Raw genomic sequence first — 19281 nt, forward strand, 5'->3', positions numbered from 1 at the left:
CTTTAAATCTCTTATCTTGACTTCTAGCCCCGGATACGCGTTTCCAAAATTGGTGTATGCGATAGGCCAATGAACTTTTATTGTATCTAAATGATCGAACAAATTCAAGACGTATGTATAGTCTTTAGTTTCGCACTCAACATGTTTGATCGATGAGAGATCAAGATCGGTCTCCCAACGCCAACAAGACGTGAGAATTGACCAATCCAATATACAAAGCGTGACAATATCAGGATTGAAATACATATAATGCTTTTCGGGTCTGAATGGGCAGTCTCCTTCGAATAGGAGCCTGTAATTCAAGAGAGCAACAGCTCGACTTGTACGATCGATCCTCAGAAGGGTCCAAAATTGTGGCAGATGCTGGCGAGGTTGAAGTTTCGTAAGTTCTTGATCCAATATCAGGTGTCTAGGAGTTTCATCAACGACTTTGCCTAATATGGTCATTTGAACTTCACGTGGAAGCGTGTTGAAATTTGTAGGTCCTGGTTGGCGGGACAGTGGCCGCGGAACGTACTTTTCAGTAAGAATTCTTGTTGAACGTCGGGTTTTGACGACCTCTTCGCCATGTTTTTGAGTTCGAAGGAGTTGTCAGATATCTCATGTTTCTGTCAGAGACACAATCTTTGAATCATCATAAATTGGTCCTAATTGTAATGGGATTGCGGTCGCTTTGATTATGCTGCAATTTTGAGCGTATTTTCGCCAGAGATGTCTTGATATTGCTGAGATCAGTAAGACGTGAACTTTCCATTTAATCTCTTTCAAGTGAAAGCATCAAGAAATATTTACCTTCATCACACGGGAGTTCACTATGTAGTTCACCGTTCTTTATTACAGCCGATATAGCCTGGCATACCTTAAAGCAATGACGTCTTGACAAAGGACCAGTGTTATGTATCTTCTACCCAAAGGAATTTCAGATAGAAGAACGACAACCCGGTTTAACCATAACATATTCGATAATAGTTGCCTTTCATCCTCGACTTGCGTAAATTTTTGTGAAGTTATCCGGCACGAAGTGGTGCCCCTACAAGTCATGAATGGCTCACCTTCAGAAGGCAACATTCATAATGAATTCTCGAATGTTTGTTTCATTGCAACTTTGGCATTCTCTGTTCGCCAACCATTCATATTAGGAGAAATGGCAGGAGATGTGAATCCTAGGTTATTCACAGCCTGTAATCATTACATTTCATTCAATTTACAAGTAGACACTTCAACATCTGTGAATGGTTCGAAGACTATAGTTTCTCCCTGCGATCTTATATAATGACCCGTTCCCACTGAGCTTTCTCTTCCTGGTTTAAATTCAGCAACCTCCAGATAACCACAAGGTAGCCATAGCCCAACTAACATCTACATCAAGACTCCCAATACCAAACAAAAAATGCCATCCCAAATAGATCTGAAAGTTTCTGTCCAACTAAATGGTCATCCCTTATTCAGGTCACCCCAGATAGTCCTCCCTCAGCTCCACTAGAACGCGTGCCATACAAAGTATAATCGATAAATGCGTTCAAGACATCGAATGTCAACTTACACGGGCCGGTGCAGATGAGAGAGGAGACGCAGAGCAAGGAGATTTCAAGAAAACTTGAGGGCTAATATGGCTAACCACAATCCATCTTGGGATGCTCAGCTTTGAATAGCATAATAGTGATCGTGATTCCTGTACGAATGGAGAGGTAGCAATACGTTGCACTCTTTTGGTTAGTGCATGGACATGAGGCTTGCCCTTTGGCTGTAAACTGTTTGATGGAAGAATTAATATATAGCTAGAAGATCAATCTAGGCAAGGTCTACGGCTTAGATTCGGCTAATCCATTGTTTACATAATGTGAAGCTTTTGTAATACTAATGCATTTCAGTAAACAATAGCCCATGCTAAGTAAAATGTCCAGCATTCACGGGAAATCACATATAGCCATAATATAAATAAATATGTTTTCAGTTGGATTGTATGCCTTGACGTGGTATTAAAAAACTTGCAAATCGAAGCTCTCCATCTTTCTCTATCCCTGTGGTGGCAGAATCCGTGGTTGACGAAGTGATCCTTTCGTAATTGTCATAAATTCTACAATACCTTCATTATATATTGAATAAATCGTTTTTAAAGTATTAATATAATTAATCTAAATCTCTATACCTTACAAGATTTATTCTAATCAATAAGGTCTTAATGAAATTCTTGAATTTGGAAAGCTTTTAAGTTTTAGCCTAAGGCAATCATTTTCAGATCGAAATATCTATATATATTCAAATTAGATTGTTCTCTTGTTTATTCAGTACATTCTGTATTGCGTAGCGCAATGGTAAAGCTTTTGATTGAAGAATAAATTGAAAGTGAGTGGCAAGCAATGGGGATACTCCCCTTTAGACTTTCGGCTAATGCTTTCCATCCATCTTCTAGCTCCTACGCTCATTCCCCCCTCTCCCCTTTAGCTTTAATTCACCTCTTTGACCTCCCCCTAGTTCGTATGCTCGCTCCCTTCCGTCCACCTTATCTACAACTCTAATATTCGAAGATCTCGAAATTCCTAAGGCCTCTTAGAGCCCTTATTTTCTTTTTTTCTATTAAAATTCAATAATAAACGGATCGCAAAAAGAACCGATTTGATTCGTCAATAACAAAGAGCTTTATTCATCATTGACGAATATATATATATCAATATCGTAATGTACGAAATATAAATTTGTATAGGGATTTATATTGAATTTATCTTCGTCCGGAATATTAATTTTGCCACCACAGGGTATATTAAAAACCCACAAAATATGATGAGAGTATAACTAAGACAAGAGGATATTAGCAGGAACCAAGGTGAACAATTTCCAGTAGCAACTCGATTCCAAGTAGCCGAAATGATTACGAAAAGTATTGGGGTATTTTATGCTGATGAATGGGTTCATAAAAGTGTGTATGGTAGATCCGTCGTATTTTTCAGACATCGATCAAAGAAAAGTCTTATGCTCAGGTCTCCATACCTCGTGGGTTTTGGTTACTCACGTCCAGAAGAAGGGAAAACTTATGCACACTATCAACAAACAACTAATAGCGATGCTCTCTACCTTCATCCTGACCGCCCTCATATGACTTTTACCAAAATTCATGATATATATGCTCTGGGAGTGGTTCTCCTCGAGATTGCAACATGGAGGATCGCAAAAGATCATTTTGACTCTGCAGTAAAGGGTCTCGATCTTGATGTCACGACTATTGATAAAGAAGAGGTCAGTGAAAATTTCAAGAGTATTGCTAAGAAGAGTATCCCTTATCACATGGGAACTACTTATATGGAACCAGTCGTTTCTTGCTTGGATGATGTGTACAAAGGCCATACTGATTCCCCGACATTTTTGGAGGCATTTCAAACCGAGATTATTGATAAGTTGAATGCGAAGCAATTGTTGTCTCGCCAGAATGATAATGAATTTTCGGGGCTAGAGCTTTCGTAGTCGCCACAGCTTGAGTTGAAACTCTAAAACCCTGATAGTTTAAGAAATATAAAGTATCTGAATCAAGATTGGAGATTCATTTTTACCTCTCTATCAAGCTCATTCCTCATAATGTTTTCACCCGAATTGTCATAGTGAAGAGTAGTGAAGAGTCATACACATAACAAGTACATCAATTATCATCGTCTAGTTGTGTCAGAGTACAGATATGTGCCGAGTTTGAAAGTTTAGCGATTGGATAACACTTCAACTAGCAAGTCATTGTAATTATCACCTAGATCCGAAGTAGAATGCCAAGCTCTCAGATTTAGATTTCTGCATTGTTGACATGTGGACCCTGTTTCCGAAATTTGATCAGACCAGTTGCTTTGACTAGATACCGATTCTGGGTAAATTAAAGATCGGATTAAGTTACTCGTGCTGTCGGGAAGTATTGAACTTCCCCACTAAGAGATTTATGCTAGTCCTCTTGCGGGTTATCATGTTGTGGGATAGGCATCTTGCTAGCTTCGGGGTTACATACTTTTTGGTCGTACGAGTAAGAACAGGAAGGGGATATTGCGCCATACTTTCGGTACTTAGTGTTTGTCAACGCTGAACAAGAAGAACATCTTGATATCGCATCTCCCGACATCGTCAAAGGTTGATTTAAACTCACCTTGTTGAATATCTGTTGATCCAACGGCGATCGACATTTCGTGACTGGTTTGTTCAGAACCAGATAATCGCACTGAAGATCTCGGTGCATTGATTATTGTTTAAAGCTTAAACCCTTCTGATCGACGCCACGGTATTGTTCCTATCTTGGCTATCTGGTATGTGGAGAAAGTGGCGGCTCAAAATGTTGTGCTCGGCCCTATGGCTCTTTGACATCAAACTAATTTAAGAACAATATTCTGCTGCAATTCATCAATTTTTCTCGTATTACATACCCTCAGTCCCCTCATAATCTTAAAAAAGAGGAAGAAATGGTACTTATCTCCACCATCCCACTATTCTGGCTGAGCGTCAATGAGTTTATGAGTTTGATAAGGTTGTTCTTACCTTACAAGGCGGTTTGCTACCATTCACAACATTCAGCGGAAACATGCACTCTAGCTTAGTGACGGCGCAAAAACTTGGACTAGTATTAAAATAGTTTCGGGGATGGCTATAGCTAATTCTTAGGCACTTGAAACTTCCATTTTCTATCAAAGCAGCTCAAAGCATTCCATGAAAAGTCAAGCAACGGGATATTCGACACCAATTACTGGAAAATTCGATATCGGTATCTTTAAAATTTTAGTCAAGTTTGAGAACTTCAGTTCAGATTCGAGAACATGGTTGATAGTCTTGTGATTTATTGTGTATAAGTATATGTCATTTTCCTTCAATATAATTTCTTTTTCCGTCATCTACCAGAGTATCCTCAGCTCAGTCTTTCATTCTCGAAACTTTCCATTCAATTCTTAACAATCTTTAAACACTCTCGAAACACTCTCGTTGAGTTCATATTTATACTCCTTTCTCAAATCTTAATAGATCCCTCTTCTTAAAAATGCGTTTCACGGATTTCGCCCTGGTGGCATTGACTGCTGCAGGTGCCAACGCCGCTCCTCACCCTCAAAAGATTGACTTCAAGTCCCTTAACCCTGTTGTACAATCTGTTCAAAGTGTACCAGTCGGTATTACTGCTGAGGTTGTCACATATAATCCTACTGCTGCTACCTCCTCGGCCGCCGCTGCTGTTACTACAAGTTCAGCGGTCAAGGCAACAGAAACCACCTTGGCCACAAAACGGGAATCTGGTCAACTCGAGGCCAGAGACGGTGATTGCTCAACCCAACCAGCAACCGTCTATACTGGAACCAACCCAGCGGATGATCCGGATTCTTTTTTAGCTTATCAGCCATTTGCTGATGCAGCCAATAGTGCTGCAACTCCATCTGGCTTTACGAGATCTTTTGTCAACCTTAAAGCATCCAATAATGCTTTGAAGTACATGGGATTCACACAATTGCCTACATACGATACCAATGTTTGTGCTAACAAGTGTTCCGATATCGCTGGATGCAATGCCTTCAATATCTACTTTGAACGCGACCCATCTGTCGATCCAGGCGCTTCTTGCACAAACCCATCATCCATGACCAACGTCAAATGTGTCTTCTGGGGTGGTGCAATTGATGCCAAAACTGCAGTCAATGATGGTCAATGGCGCAGCACATTCCGTGTTGTCATTGCAGGATCAAACGGTTACAACGTCAATTCATTCCCAACACCAGGCGGATATAATCCACCTACATCCCTTGCAGGAGCTTCTATCAATGCTCCATTGGATTGCAACAAGGCTGATACTTACCTCGGATCTCGTTTCTTCACTGATACACCATTCGATGTTAGCCTTTGCACCGCAGCTTGTGATGCCACCACTGCATTCAATGTTGCTCATCCACCTGCAACTGGCAGCGTACAAACTTGTCAATTCATCAATACTTATATCCTTTACTTAAATGGTGTTGCTCAAGGCCAAGCTTGTGCCATGTATACCGACACATGGGATATCACTTATGCTGTTAACACTGGTTATACTAGTGGAACCGACGTTTACACTATTGATTCCTCTTACACTTTGTCCAACTCTACAAATCCAAACTACGCAGCAAACTGCAAGATTACAGCTAGCTCCAACTCGACTATTGCCAGCAATTCAACTCTTGCTCGCCGGGCTGCATATTAAATATCTGTACTCTTCAAATATTCACAAGTGGTTCGGGTTGCGGGTTGTTTGTGAGAGGCCCTATAAACGCTGCTGTTTATTCGTTATTTGTTAGGGTTCAGAAATTATATACTTTGTATGAATGGTCCACGGACTATTTGTAGAAGATTTGTTTATCTTTGTGATTTTTGAAAGGTGGAAGTTGGTGGGATGATGTAATGCATTAATATGTACACCAGTAATAATACTAGAATGTTATCTTTATAAATCTACGCGTGAATTGTTTGCAAACCAAGAAATTGATTTCCACTCGTGAATGCTTCAAAGTTAAACTGGAAACACCCAGGTAGGGCTTTTGGATGATCTTGTTAACTTGTCAAGATTGCTCGAACATCTCAATAATTCGACTTCAAATCCTTTATCTTCAAACAAAATCTTGCATGCATAGCCCCATGAAAACTTCTCTACGACTGGTTGTGAGTATTATCTCGCAGGCGAAGGCGATATCGAGATAAAGTTTACCCCTAATCTTTCCGAGCTAGCAAATCGTCTATCGAACGTAGTTGGACCTAGGATTTATTTTTTCCTGAATCATTAGATATGAGCTTCCTAGGCTGTTTGGCGATGAATTGTGTTGTTCTCCGCATCTGCGTAAAGTGTGCGAGTGCAAGATGAGAGGCGCGCTAGATCAGCAGAATTTTCTAGATATTGGCCGATTCGAAGTAACAACGTACCACGGATGAATGATAACCAGCTATGGAGTCTTTCCCTACACACATAGAGACATGTCTTTCTATTGAAAACCACCGGATCAATATTCCTGATTAGCAGGCCTTCAAGTTGGAGTAAGATACCCCAATCCCAATGGCCCCAGAACCCACATTTAGCCAACATATTGATGGTTCGCCGACCATCAATTTGCAAATATTTACAGTTCAAAAAGCTCAATGCGAATGTGTAGCAGCTCCAAAGGAAATAAGCCACAAGAAGATGCAAGTCGCCTCACAAGCCTCTATCTCACAGATTGCTTAAAGAATGTAAATAGAAGATGAAGGTTGCCCCTCAAACTTCCAAACCACAGAATACTTTGTGCTGATTCACCGAAAGATGAAAGTTTCCTCTCAAGCTTTTACATATCTCGATTAACCATGTGAATGGACGTTAAGTCAAAGAGAATGAGAGTTTCCATTCAAATCTCTATACCATTTATAAAAATGATCCACAAGATGTGAGTTGCCTCACAAGCCTCTAAACGACAGAGTGTTCAACGTGCAATGTGTAAAGAAAACCCCAAAAGGAAAAAATAAAAGAAGATGCGAGTTTCCTCACAAGCTTCTAGACCATCAATGTGGAAATGCATGACAAGACGATGCAAGTTGCCTCGCAGTCATCTAAACCACATTTCCCATGTAAAATGAGTCAAAATACCACAAACCAAATACCATATGCCAAATGCCACAAGCCAACGTGCCCATATGTTCTCAGACAAGACCATCGGTCTCATCTGGCCAAAAGAACAAAATATTTCTCATGCCTGTGCTGCTTTCAAGGAGACCGCTTTCGAAGAGCAATGGGTCATGAGAGCAATCAAGGTGCAAGCACTGTCAAGCAGCATTAGAACTAAGGATTGCCAATGTTCCCACTGTGCCCTGAATAATTTTAGTAAACAATCCAAAAGAAAGTGAGGAAATGAATAAGGAAGTGAATGATGGAATGGGAATACTTAGCTTTGGATTGATGTTCTGAGGGAAAAAAAGAGAAGAATGGGAAGAACCGCGAGGCATAAAGGTATTTAAATAAATTCTCTAGCTAGCGCAGAAGGCATACTCATGGACTAAAATCGATTAGTCTCAACCATTTACAGTAGTCACTTGTCATCAGATATTATCTATGATTTCATCAAGTCATTATTGAGTAGCCTGGCACTAAGAAAACTAATGTCGTTAGTAAATTCCAAACTTAAATTGGCTACAGCTGCTAATGATGATTGTTACCGCAACCGGAGTGATAATGATTGATCTTGAATAGCCCATAACATGTTTATATCTTCCGAACATCTACTTGTCTGTACCAAAAAGGCTAATATCAGAATTTATTTCACAGGCCAAGAAAACAACATTGGATAAAGATTCTTCGTCTAGGTGAATTGTGATTAGCCTTTGCATCTCTAGATATATCTCAGCAAGCACTTGGACTCTCATCGTGAACCATGGTGAAGAAATACTTGACTATGTTGATCATGGTCATCGATTGTTAGACAGAAGCTCCAGAAGAATCGAAAATAATGAGACGAGATCAACACGCTGTCAGATGTCTAGATATCTAGTGGGATGAGATGAGACGAGAAGAGGACAAATGAGGATTTCATTTTATTCTTGTACATAATCAATTGGAGTGGGACTCGCCTCTCTTCCAATACCATAAACCTTTGATCAGGAACACGTGACGATCATAATTCTCAGGACGTGTCTGACAGAGAATGAGACGTATCTCTAAACTCAAATACCTCCCCCCCCCCCGAAGTGTAATCTTAGGACGCGTTAAAGGTCTCTGTCGACAATTTACTTGATCAGCAGATATCGGAACAACAAACTGATGTGGAGTACATGACCTTTGTCTACGGTGCGGCACGAGCATAAATGAATTCAACATCAAGCCATCGAGGACAGTGGTACAACAAAAGTACGGATGGTATGGTACCATCAAGCGAGGCCAATATATCTATTTTGACCATTGTTAGGAGAGTAATCTTCAAAAGGGAGAACGATCAGAGCACAGGCCTTCGTATTTCTGTCATAAAAAATATGATCTTTTTTATTGGGCTTTAAACATCACTTGATGTGCTTCTCCCAGAAGCTCCACGGAATTCCGAGGAGGATCTCCAAATGGAGGTATCTGGAGCAAGCCAACTCCCGCTGTAGGATGATATCTTATACCCCCAAATGAAACTTTTTTTTTTTTTTTTTTTTTAATGTCAAACGCTGAAGTCATCGTAAGATGACAGAAAAGCCGACGCCCACATAAGCCAATCCCCACCATTCCAAAGCCCACAAGGTCAACGCCCACAAACCGCTGAAGTCATCTTTAGATGACAGAAAAGTAAAAAAATCCCAAACAAAGCCAACCCCGCAAAAAGACCAAGCCCGCAAAGCCAACCCCCGCAAAAGAAAAAAAGACCAAACCCACAAAGCCAACATCCACAGAGCCAACGCCCACAACAAGATCAAACCCACGAAACCAACGCCCCACATTAAACGCACAAGAGGTCGATTCCATAAACTTCCAATAGGAATCGCGCCTTCGCTCGTTTATACTCGACACCCCACATATAGCGGACGTCCAGCTCCGGAAAGAAGAGGAGTCCGCGGCGGACCAAAGATTTTGGATCCGGTGCATTCGAAAATGGTGGTTCGCCGCTGCAACGACCACTCTGTCTTTCCGCGGAGGCCACCGAAGCGTCCTCCAAAGAGCCAAAGACCACTGGAACAACACGCTGGCAACTTTTAGAAAAGATTGCCTGCCTCAATCCTGGTCTGAGGATTCCCGGTACTTCCCCACGGAACGATACCGAGTGCCGGCTGACCGTCTGCCCAGCCAGTCTTACAGAGGCTGTGGCGCGAATCCACTCCTCGATTGGTGCAGGATCACTCCACTTGATCACCTGCATAGGGGCCTCCAAAAGAGAAGCCTCCTCGGCGTGTTCCAGCCTTGCCCGGGCCGCCACGTCATTGATCAACCAGTTGATATAGCGTGTTACCGCCAATCTTCTGGTAGAAAAGTAATCGGAGACGAACTCCGGACGCCAGACTTTTTCATCCGCAACGCAGAACGATGGGATGCAAAGCTCCACAGCTCTGGTCGAGGGGCCATAGTGACAAAAGCCCGGTTGGAGGAAAGCCATCTTTTCTCCTTGTCTCAGTGTGTATTGAGACGAAATATTGAAAATGGTGGGTAGACCGAAATACCCGAGTGTTAAAAGAGGCAAATTTGAGATGATTTGTGATTTAAAGAAGCAAGAACTGTATCTTTCTGTGTGTATACTCTAATTTGTGATCTGTTTTGACGATGAAGAGGAAAAGGAAACAAGAAATGATGGCGGGGGAGGTAAGCCTATATACAGCGCGGTGGAAACTTTCCCCTACAAGTAGTCCTCACCCTAAAGCTCTTATTCTTTTCAATTACGACATGATAAATCAAGCTATTCTATGTACCACTGAGCCACTGAGCCTTACAATACACTAGTATTGAATGAAAGATCTGTTGTAAATCGAAACTATATTTTAGTGTATAGTGGATCCCTCCGCCTGTCATTCCTGGCGGGGAGAGAGCTAGATTTCTATTGTCTAGATTCAATGTAGTACTAACGAGACTGTGATTTGCTGATTTTGTTTTGATGATTCGATTGAACTTGAGGTTTCAAACCAGTTCAATGTACTATGTAATTTGGTCATTTTAGATGAGTTTAGCACTCCAAATACTTTAAGTGTATGAACTAGAGAAAGTCAACCAGAGGACCTAATTAACTGGAGGTATTTAATTGTATAAATGATAGCAAGTATATCATTTGGCCATAAAGTACCAGATTTATTCAATATCTCAGATTATCTCAAAGTACCAAGAAGATCTAATATCTCAGATCAACCCAGAAAATGCAATGTGCTTAACAATCTACACATTTCCAGCAATTCAGAGTTCCAGAATAGTCTATTGATCAACAAGCCCAAATTTTCAAACTAAAGACTATGCTTTTAGAACCCTAAATATTAAGGGAAGGCGCGACCCCTTTAGCTTCAGCCCTAAGCGAATTATAATCAGGCCCCACTTCCCGGGATTCACGGAATAAGAAGTAACTGTTTGATAATTGAGTAAAGTTTTGGCAGATTTGGATGGATAATTCTATTATATGACATGGATTGTGTTATCTCAGCTACTTGGATTATTTCATGACTAACAGGAATCGTAGTATCAGCAGTCGGTTTTGATACACGAAACTTTAGTGACGTCACCATCGCAGCCCTAGGGAGTGATTCATAGCAACACTAAAGTGAAGATTGGCCGCTACGAGCAATGGTGAGCATTTGCAATAATTTTCAAGAAGTAATAATAGGCGGTTGCGGACAGTAGGTCTTATGGCAGTCATGTTCCTTAACAGATTCAAGTTTTTGGGTAGATCGATCGATACCATTCGCATAGAAATTATGATCTACGAAGCTTGAACGAATACGACCTCAAGAGCACTTGCCAAATCAATATTTGATACTCATCCGATACTGTATAGCTTTCTCCGCTATCACAAACTATAAATTTGGCATGTTCTAAACGTTCTGTAACTCCCTGCAGTCCATGTCCCGATAAAATTTTGGCCATCTAGATCCTTTCGTATCACAGCCTACTCCAAGTAGATGGCAGTGATGAATCTGGCGCAAAAGTTTTTCGAAAGACATCACCTTAACTTTGTGGCTTTTAATTTGCTCCTTGGGACTGCTTTCTGGCTACCGTATTCTATAACTGCCATCGCAATGAATAGAAGTAGCACAAGGAAAACGATCGATCGATACCGCAAAGAGGGTTCTAAAAGACGCATACAAAAAGCTACACTTTTATTGAATGCGATGGTGAAGTACTGACAATGACCGCAGCGAGCATCTACAATAGCGCCCTCAGAACAAACTCCCCATACTAACGCAACAGGTAGGACCTTTAGAACGGAATCGTGCTGTGATCAAGGAATAACATCGCTAACAACCACACAACATAGGCAGAAATCATCCCATCACTCCGACGCCCGTCGAACTTCGTGGCCTCATGATAGCAGCCCTAAAAATGACGATTATCCACACAAATTAACGCATACTCATTGAGATTTATAAACAATGGACTAGCAATTAATCATTGGCATTTTCTCTGCAGGGCTATTGTTACTAGCGCAGCTAAATTTACTGTACTCCTTCGTTCGTAAGGTTTCAACCTAAACGATACACAGTTTTGCATGGAAGTTTTCGAATTCCCCCAAAACTTGTCTGCGAAACTCCGCGAGTGCACCCCAGTCCATTTCCCACCCTCCTTCCCCCCTACGGAAAATAATCTCTGTAGTCGGAGTTGATCCCTTAATGTATTTTCGAACGCACAATCCAAACCTAATCTATCCGCTCTACGAGTGTGTGGATGTTGTCTTCCGGCCTGGTAGTCGATATTCCTCCACAATAAGACTCATGACAGTATGGAACTTTGACTTTTATACATCAGCGAAACAGATAGTATCAGCTGTGTTATGCTTGGCGTCTCAGTTAAAGAAATATCAGGCTATCTCTTTGTGGAGTCGCAGCTGTCCCGAAAGAAGATTATGCGTCGAGGATGGTCGAGTCAGTCTCGGAAGAGAAGTTGTCGTATAACGTGTACTTAGTTCGGATTGTTTTGTGCTCTGATTTCCGATCTTCAAAACGTTAGCTTGACAATTACAAACCATGATCAGACTTTGTTTCGCAATTCAGTCTGACTGAATCCTCCTTTTGGCGCTCACCTTTCACATTCGGATTCAGTTGTGCATCAATACCATTCCCTGGCCCGGAGCCATCTCCTGATTGGCATGACAGCTGTCAAATCCAGCGTAGAAGAGCTCGCACTATTGTTTACCGAAACTCAAACAATCCATATTTGAAGCCCTTGTGCGTGCTGAATGCGTAGCTTTATGTCTCAACTCGCGAGTCCCACAACTGCGCAATTGTCATGAGCGCGGTCCCTATTCCTCGAATTCTTCGCCCTTGGCGCATTTTGAACTCAGCGGGTAGATATTGTTTGGTGACGTTAGATTATTACCACACAAGTTTGACCTTTTGTTGGACAGTTCCAGTTCTGAAGAACAATAGAAAAGTAGGAATCCTTCGACTTAATTCACCTGACTGCGATTACTGCTGCAGGGAAATGAAAGCACTCCAAAGATTTGATTGCCCAGCGAGTATTTTCAAAAGTAGAAAGTGAGCCTCTGTGAAATATGAAGTCGCCCAAATCGCAAAAGATCGGTTTCTTGTTTAGATATCAGGTGAGACTCCAGGACAGAGGGAATAAAACAGCATCAAATGCAATGGTAATTTTTTATTCGGGCTTATTAGGCGACCGATTTTTTGCTCAACAGAGAGCGGTTGGTGAAGCAACTCGAGGAATTCCCAACCAAAAAAGACCAGATGATCTTCATCAACTGGCAGACTGCATTGAAAGGAAAGTTAAAAGAGTTATCGAGAAGGATAGGGCCGAATACTGTGAGAAGGTATTCGGTTCCGAGCCAAGGTACCAACAACACCAAGAGTTATTATGAGATAAACATTGTGTACTGTTGAGAAAGTAAGAGTCAGCAAAGTCTTCCAAAAATTCTGTGCAGCTATCTTTAAAGCAAAGATCGAGCGTATCAAGATAACGTCGCAACTGAGTTGCGACCTTATTTGCGGCCAAGGTATCCATCGAGGAACACAAAGGCGTATTCGACCTCCGACATGAACTGCTTGGCGCAAAAGAAAAAGTCCCCAAAATAATACTAAAAACAATGGAAAAGAAGGGGTGTTCTTACATGTTGGTATTCTTGGTCTATGGAAGGAAGAAAGAAGATCGAGAGCCGCGAGATTTCGTTTTAATATGTGCGGAATTCTTGAAGCGGCTCACGTGATAACCAACCGACGCTAGTAATTGAACAAATCACGAGAATTCTACCATCTCTGTCTTTGGTTGACTTTTGGACGTGGTTAAGGTGATATAATGAGGCTCCATGTGTGACTTTTTCAGTGGAGTTTCTGTTTACCGTCACTGTGTTCATGCCAGACTTGGATTAGGTACTACAACGTGATGTGAAAATGAATAATCACTTCAAGCGTTAGTAAGACCAATCGCAACGAACCTTTTACTTCCGCCCTATGACTTGGATCATAGAAGAAGTTAGTGGTTGAGGTCTAGTAGACTTGTTTGTCGTATCTTGAAAGCAATTGAATCGCTTCTCCTCCAATCTCAAATCCATCCCAATCACAACTATCAAACATACTACTCCCGTAGCCAGCGCTTGCGAACCATCAAGACTTTCAACAAGGGCGTAGAGAGGGGATTCTCCGTTATTCTATTATTGTATGATCAAGGTAACATCAAGAGTATAGCAGCAAGAACTCGTGAAGAGAATTTACACAAAACACACAGCGAGAGCTACAGCGATGACTACAAGCCATTAATCTGCTCGAGAATATTACAAGCACATGTTTAAAGTCAAGACCTTTTCATTGTTTGTACCCGAGAACCAATTAATGAGGTCTTTCCCAAGATTGTAAATCTTATGGCCACCTTGATGGAGTCTGGGGCTGTTCGAGACTCTGCTAGTGGTCGATATAAGAAGATATTGAAGCATACTGAGGATCTGAGAGTGTGTGATGCGGGAAAATATGCAGGTAAGTAGCACTCCCCCCATGAAATCCGGGGAATATATCGATGATCTGCAAAATGGAAAAGCCAAACTCCCTGTCCGACCCACTATCACGGCTGTTATACTCCTAACAACGCTCAATAGACTGGCATGTGAGGGTAGGGAATTCTGCATGTTTGACCCAAGACGTATTGATCTTATTCTTTCTTCCAAATATCCAGGTGTCCCGAACTATTCTGTCCTCTGCTATGCGTTCGATCAAAAAATAAAATGTAATATAGTTATGGCAAGTTTATAGAACAATAATAATAGTAAAAAACCCCATCTTCTCAAGTCTGTAAATGTCAGTCTTATGATAGGCAATGGCAACAAAGAGGGGAAGCAGCAGCAGCAGTAAGAGATGATATCTGCAAACCCGAAAATAAAAGGTCGACAATAGAAAAATACTAAATACCAGCATATAGATACGAAACTGGCTGAGGCAAAGTATGAGAGTTTCAAACCATGAAACAAAAGGAGCAAAGCACTTGCAAGGTGGCCATGGAACACCATGTTGTCATCCTGTGTGTATTTTAACAACCCAATCACAGAGGAAGATGCATGATCACACTCGTGGTTCTCATATAAAGAGAGAAATAGCAGCAGTGAATACAGCGAGCCCTAGCTCTTAAACAACTACGCACCCCCTCAAATTGTATACTTGACGTGGATCTTCCATCGCGATTTCTTCTAGCAGCCATCATTTGTCCCTCTCCTCATTACCTCACATTCCTCTCCTCCCCTCTCTCACCACCCATCTAAGAGTCCACTTCTAACAAAAAAAGCATGAAAACACACCTCTCCCATCTGCAATTCATTACACCATCCGGAGGTCCCATAAGCTCCACAATATCTGTCAATACCCCGGCAGACCTTCATCCATAGATGCCCACCGACCAATTATAACTTTCGCTCTCCACTCATTATCCAATCTATCAATCACCAAATTCCTCTCACAATGGCAATCAGAATTCACACTCATACCAATCTCATACCCAAATGAAAGCAACACCTCACACCTGCAGCAAAAAGCACGTGAAGCTTTTAACTGACATTCATCAAACTTCTTCTCACCTCATCGTCTCAACTTTCTCCCTGTTTCTACCAAAGTAAGTCAATAAATAAACATAGATCTAGATATTATCTAGACTCCATAGCTGTAGTCTCCTTGAAAGTCGCCAACTATAAACGTCCGAATGTTATTTTCAACACTCGATAAGCTTCTTCAGCACAAGTAAAAAGCCACTTAGCTATTTCGCCCTGAAGTCTTGGGATATTCGCTTATCCGTCATTCTCAACCCGCTTTCGTAGTGAGGATCACCCATACCAAATTCTCAAGATTCTCTGACATTTCCTTCATCTCCCCACTCAAGTACATCCCCGGATGACGCCCTTGGATTATACCAGGACCCAGGTACGTTAAGATTGTATCAAATGGAAATCAAGTGAAGGGGAGATGTAAGAATAGTAAAAGAGTATGTGATTCTTCAATAGCCTGATATTCATTCAATGTTTTTCCTATATTATCTATCACATTCCCCTCTCTCTTTCACCTATTCATTTTATCCCATCCAGTTTTCTGTCCACCCCTTTCGATAACTATCCATACAATCCCCATCCCTATTCCCTCTGCGATGGCAAAACGCTGGCCATCTGTCGGGTATTCATACATAAATACATCAAAGGCCATACTAATAGTGCTGCCGTAGCATTCTCAGTGAAATTGGACTCATCGACGTCAAAATTTGCATATCTAATGCACCCTACACCTTCATCTCCAATCCGCCAAAAGACCAATTCAATCTATCAATCCAATTGAATAGAATCCTCTCCACTAAGGAAGTCCCAGTCAGCCGTCGACTGGGAAAGAATGAAAATTAAATAAGCCAAAGAACGCCATTCCGTGATCTTCATCTCAGTCATCTCATCTCATCTGAGTTGCCCAAGCACCAGGTCGGTCCAAACCCTTTAAATATGCGCAAAAAAGAAAAGATCATCTAAGGTATCATCGCTTTGATCAAAACAACAACAAAAACAAACAAGAAATGAACAGCGAAAATAAGAACGCTCAAAACAAATATGCAATCTTCCTCTGGCACTTCACCGTCTCTCTTGTTGCCTCGGGGTCAAAGAAAGCCTCCTTCACCACCGAGAACACCCATCCCTCTAAAGCCGCCACCACATCTCTTCATCTCCCTATCGGCGACTTGGACATCTCCACCTCTCAAACTTAATCCATTATTACCCCTCAATCCTCTTCTTCCTTCCATCTCATTATCCTCTGCGAGTTCCGGTGCACTTTCAAGACCATAATCACTTACACTACCTCTTCTAGAGTCATCTCTTTCCCTAAAGCTATCTCCTCTGCCAGAGTTCGAACTAGCATTTGTTTGAACCAACAGAAGAGAGCTTGTCGAACTCAATCTTCTTGCGAATTCTTGGAATGAAAGACGTTTTGTAGATGTACTGCTTCTTCTTTTTTCAATTTCGGCTTTGGTAAGAGCTGTACCTGAGTTGCCACTTCCACTATCTTTTGATGAAGATACCACTGTCGAAGAGATAGATCTTGGAGGTAACGCCAGAGATGTTGGTCGACTATTCTTTCGGATGTGCGATGACGTTGTACCAGTGCGTGGGCGAAGACCATTTCCAACTGAAGAGAAACTTTGGTTGGTAGAGCTTGAACCACTGTGGAGGGCATTCATAGCATCCCGATTCAAAAATGGTACTGGGGGACTATTTGGTGAAATGGGTCTTGAGCTAGAACTGGATACCCGAGGTAAAGGTGTTTGTCGTCCAGCAATATAATCTAATGCTCTTTGTGCTGGAGTAGGCATAAGAATGTCATGACCATCCAGTTGCTCTAAAACATTACCAGGGTCCTCATTGTCTGATTCCTCTGATTCCTCTTCAAGTTCCCAACCAGGTTTGTATCTTCCCTTACTATCAGTAGCTGAAGTCGCCGATCTGTGCAATGCCTTTTCATCATGCTCCCTCATCAATGCTTCAAATCTAGCAATACTACTAACTTTTTCCTCTTCATCCCTCAATCTTTCACTTCCTGGAATACATCTCATTTGAAACGCTCTATCTAGAATTGTTTCTCTTGGACCAGGTGACGTTGTAGTCGGTGACGCAAGTGGGGGCCCAATAGCAGATGCGATGCTGTTGCTACCTCTAGTGTGATGAGATAATGCAGAAGATCTTCCTTGAGCTGAAGTCCAACCTTCAATAAAATTATCATAACCAGAAACGGAAATTGGCGAGGGTAGATCCGTGGGTAAAATTGTATTATTGTATTGTGGATGAGCCGATGTAAAACCCATGGGTGGATGAGATGAGCTTGCTTGAGATGAAAGGTCTGAGCGCCGGGAACGCAGACTTGGAGATGGAGATATCATAGCGGAAGGACGATCTCTTGAGGTTTGAGTGTATTGTCCGGATGATTGAAAAGGTGGTCGAGTTTGTTGATCCTGTCTCCCATTTCGTGAAGATGGTCTTGGGTCTCGAGGAGAAAAGGGATTGGTGAAAGATGTGAATATTGGACTCAAAGGACTCATTGGACTTTCTTCATAATCATCAATTTGCAATCTTGGTTTGATGGTGATTTGCCAATCATAAATATTGTTTCGATCTTCGGGAACTGATCGGAAAAGGAGTGTATCCGCCCATTGTGCATCCTTGCTTGATGTCAATCCCCCTGTTCGACTTGATCTTCTTTTACGTTGTTTCTCTGATATTGAATCTGGTTTTAATTCTAACATCAGTGTAGGCAATGGTGTCGCTTGTTTTCGATGTGATAATGATCGAATTTCGCATGATTTAAAAGCAGATATTGGATGTTGCACAATATATTCCCAATCGCCCTATTTGATCAACAAGTTAGAATCTTATGCCCCTCATTTTCACAATTTACTCCGGGAACGACTGTCATTGACATAGACAACTTGAAATGAAAACAGGTTCTCATCTGCAACAATTTGAGCACAGCAATCATAGTTTCAAGGTCTGCCTCACAGAGACTCCATTCAAAAAAAGAGATATATTCCTAACTGTACCTTTGCCTTGTAAACTGAAATGAACAATCCATCGTCTGAAGCATTTCCCAAGTCTGCTAAACTCGGTTTCGAAGAAGTACTTTTAATTGACTTTCCTCTCTTTGAGTTGGACTTCTCGAGGATTTCGGGTTGTGTGTGTAGATGTGCACCAGAGCCAAGGACAACATATCGAGGCTGTTAAATTGAAAAAAACTTTGTTAGACAACATCTTCGGAATAGAATTGTAAATGAATATTCTAGAAGGAAAATTTACCTTCCAAACTGCCCTTCCAATTATTGTACCCCTTTCAGGTGGTACTAACATTAATCCTTCCATTAATATCATCTTCGGTGGAATGATTAGCTTCGTAGAGGTCAATGTAACTGGAGCCTTGAAGGGATATGAATGATTGATTGTGATAGAACGTTGGAGGAATTCCGAGAAATTATTATTAAAGTCGTATTAAAACATAGTATTGGAGAAAGAGTATTGATGATTATCAAAAACAAAGTTGTGCTATCCCTTGTAGTAGAGGGAAGGAGATGAAATTCGAAGTCGAAGGTCGAAAGCGTAAGGTTGTGGTTGTGTAGTACCCGTGTTGATTATGTCGAGTTTCGTAATATTGAATGCGCGTAAAGTTTTGAAAATCCCT

General features: G+C 41.4%; 5 protein-coding genes across 5 annotated transcripts; 3 read left to right on the top strand and 2 right to left on the bottom strand.

Moving 5' to 3' along the window:
- Positions 1-2865: 2865 nt before the first annotated feature.
- On the top strand, positions 2866-3459 carry Bfra_007591 (putative het-s domain protein; the record flags this gene model as incomplete). The annotated part of the gene is made up of 1 exon (XM_037337963.1): positions 2866-3459. One exon carries the CDS (start codon positions 2866-2868, stop codon positions 3457-3459), a length of 594 nt encoding a protein of 197 aa, XP_037190026.1.
- Positions 3460-4996: 1537 nt separating this feature from the next.
- Bfra_007592 (putative carbohydrate-binding -like protein) lies at positions 4997-6178 on the top strand (the record flags this gene model as incomplete). The annotated part of the gene is made up of 1 exon (XM_037337964.1): positions 4997-6178. The coding sequence occupies one exon, from the start codon at positions 4997-4999 to the stop codon at positions 6176-6178; it is 1182 nt and encodes a 393-aa protein (XP_037190027.1).
- Positions 6179-9407: 3229 nt separating this feature from the next.
- On the bottom strand, positions 9408-10058 carry Bfra_007593 (uncharacterized protein; the record flags this gene model as incomplete). The annotated part of the gene is made up of 1 exon (XM_037337965.1): positions 9408-10058. One exon carries the CDS (start codon positions 10056-10058, stop codon positions 9408-9410), a length of 651 nt encoding a protein of 216 aa, XP_037190028.1.
- A 3180-nt stretch (positions 10059-13238) lies between these two features.
- On the top strand, positions 13239-13648 carry Bfra_007594 (uncharacterized protein; the record flags this gene model as incomplete). The annotated part of the gene is made up of 2 exons (XM_037337966.1): positions 13239-13441; positions 13501-13648. The coding sequence occupies 2 exons, from the start codon at positions 13239-13241 to the stop codon at positions 13646-13648; spliced, it is 351 nt and encodes a 116-aa protein (XP_037190029.1).
- Positions 13649-16717: 3069 nt separating this feature from the next.
- On the bottom strand, positions 16718-18974 carry Bfra_007595 (uncharacterized protein; the record flags this gene model as incomplete). The annotated part of the gene is made up of 3 exons (XM_037337967.1): positions 16718-18457; positions 18650-18823; positions 18903-18974. The coding sequence occupies 3 exons, from the start codon at positions 18972-18974 to the stop codon at positions 16718-16720; spliced, it is 1986 nt and encodes a 661-aa protein (XP_037190030.1).
- Between the last annotated feature and the right edge of the window lie 307 nt (positions 18975-19281).

This window comes from Botrytis fragariae (assembly GCF_013461495.1).
Source record: "Botrytis fragariae strain BVB16 chromosome Unknown tig00000112, whole genome shotgun sequence".
Taxonomy (NCBI): domain Eukaryota; kingdom Fungi; phylum Ascomycota; class Leotiomycetes; order Helotiales; family Sclerotiniaceae; genus Botrytis; species Botrytis fragariae.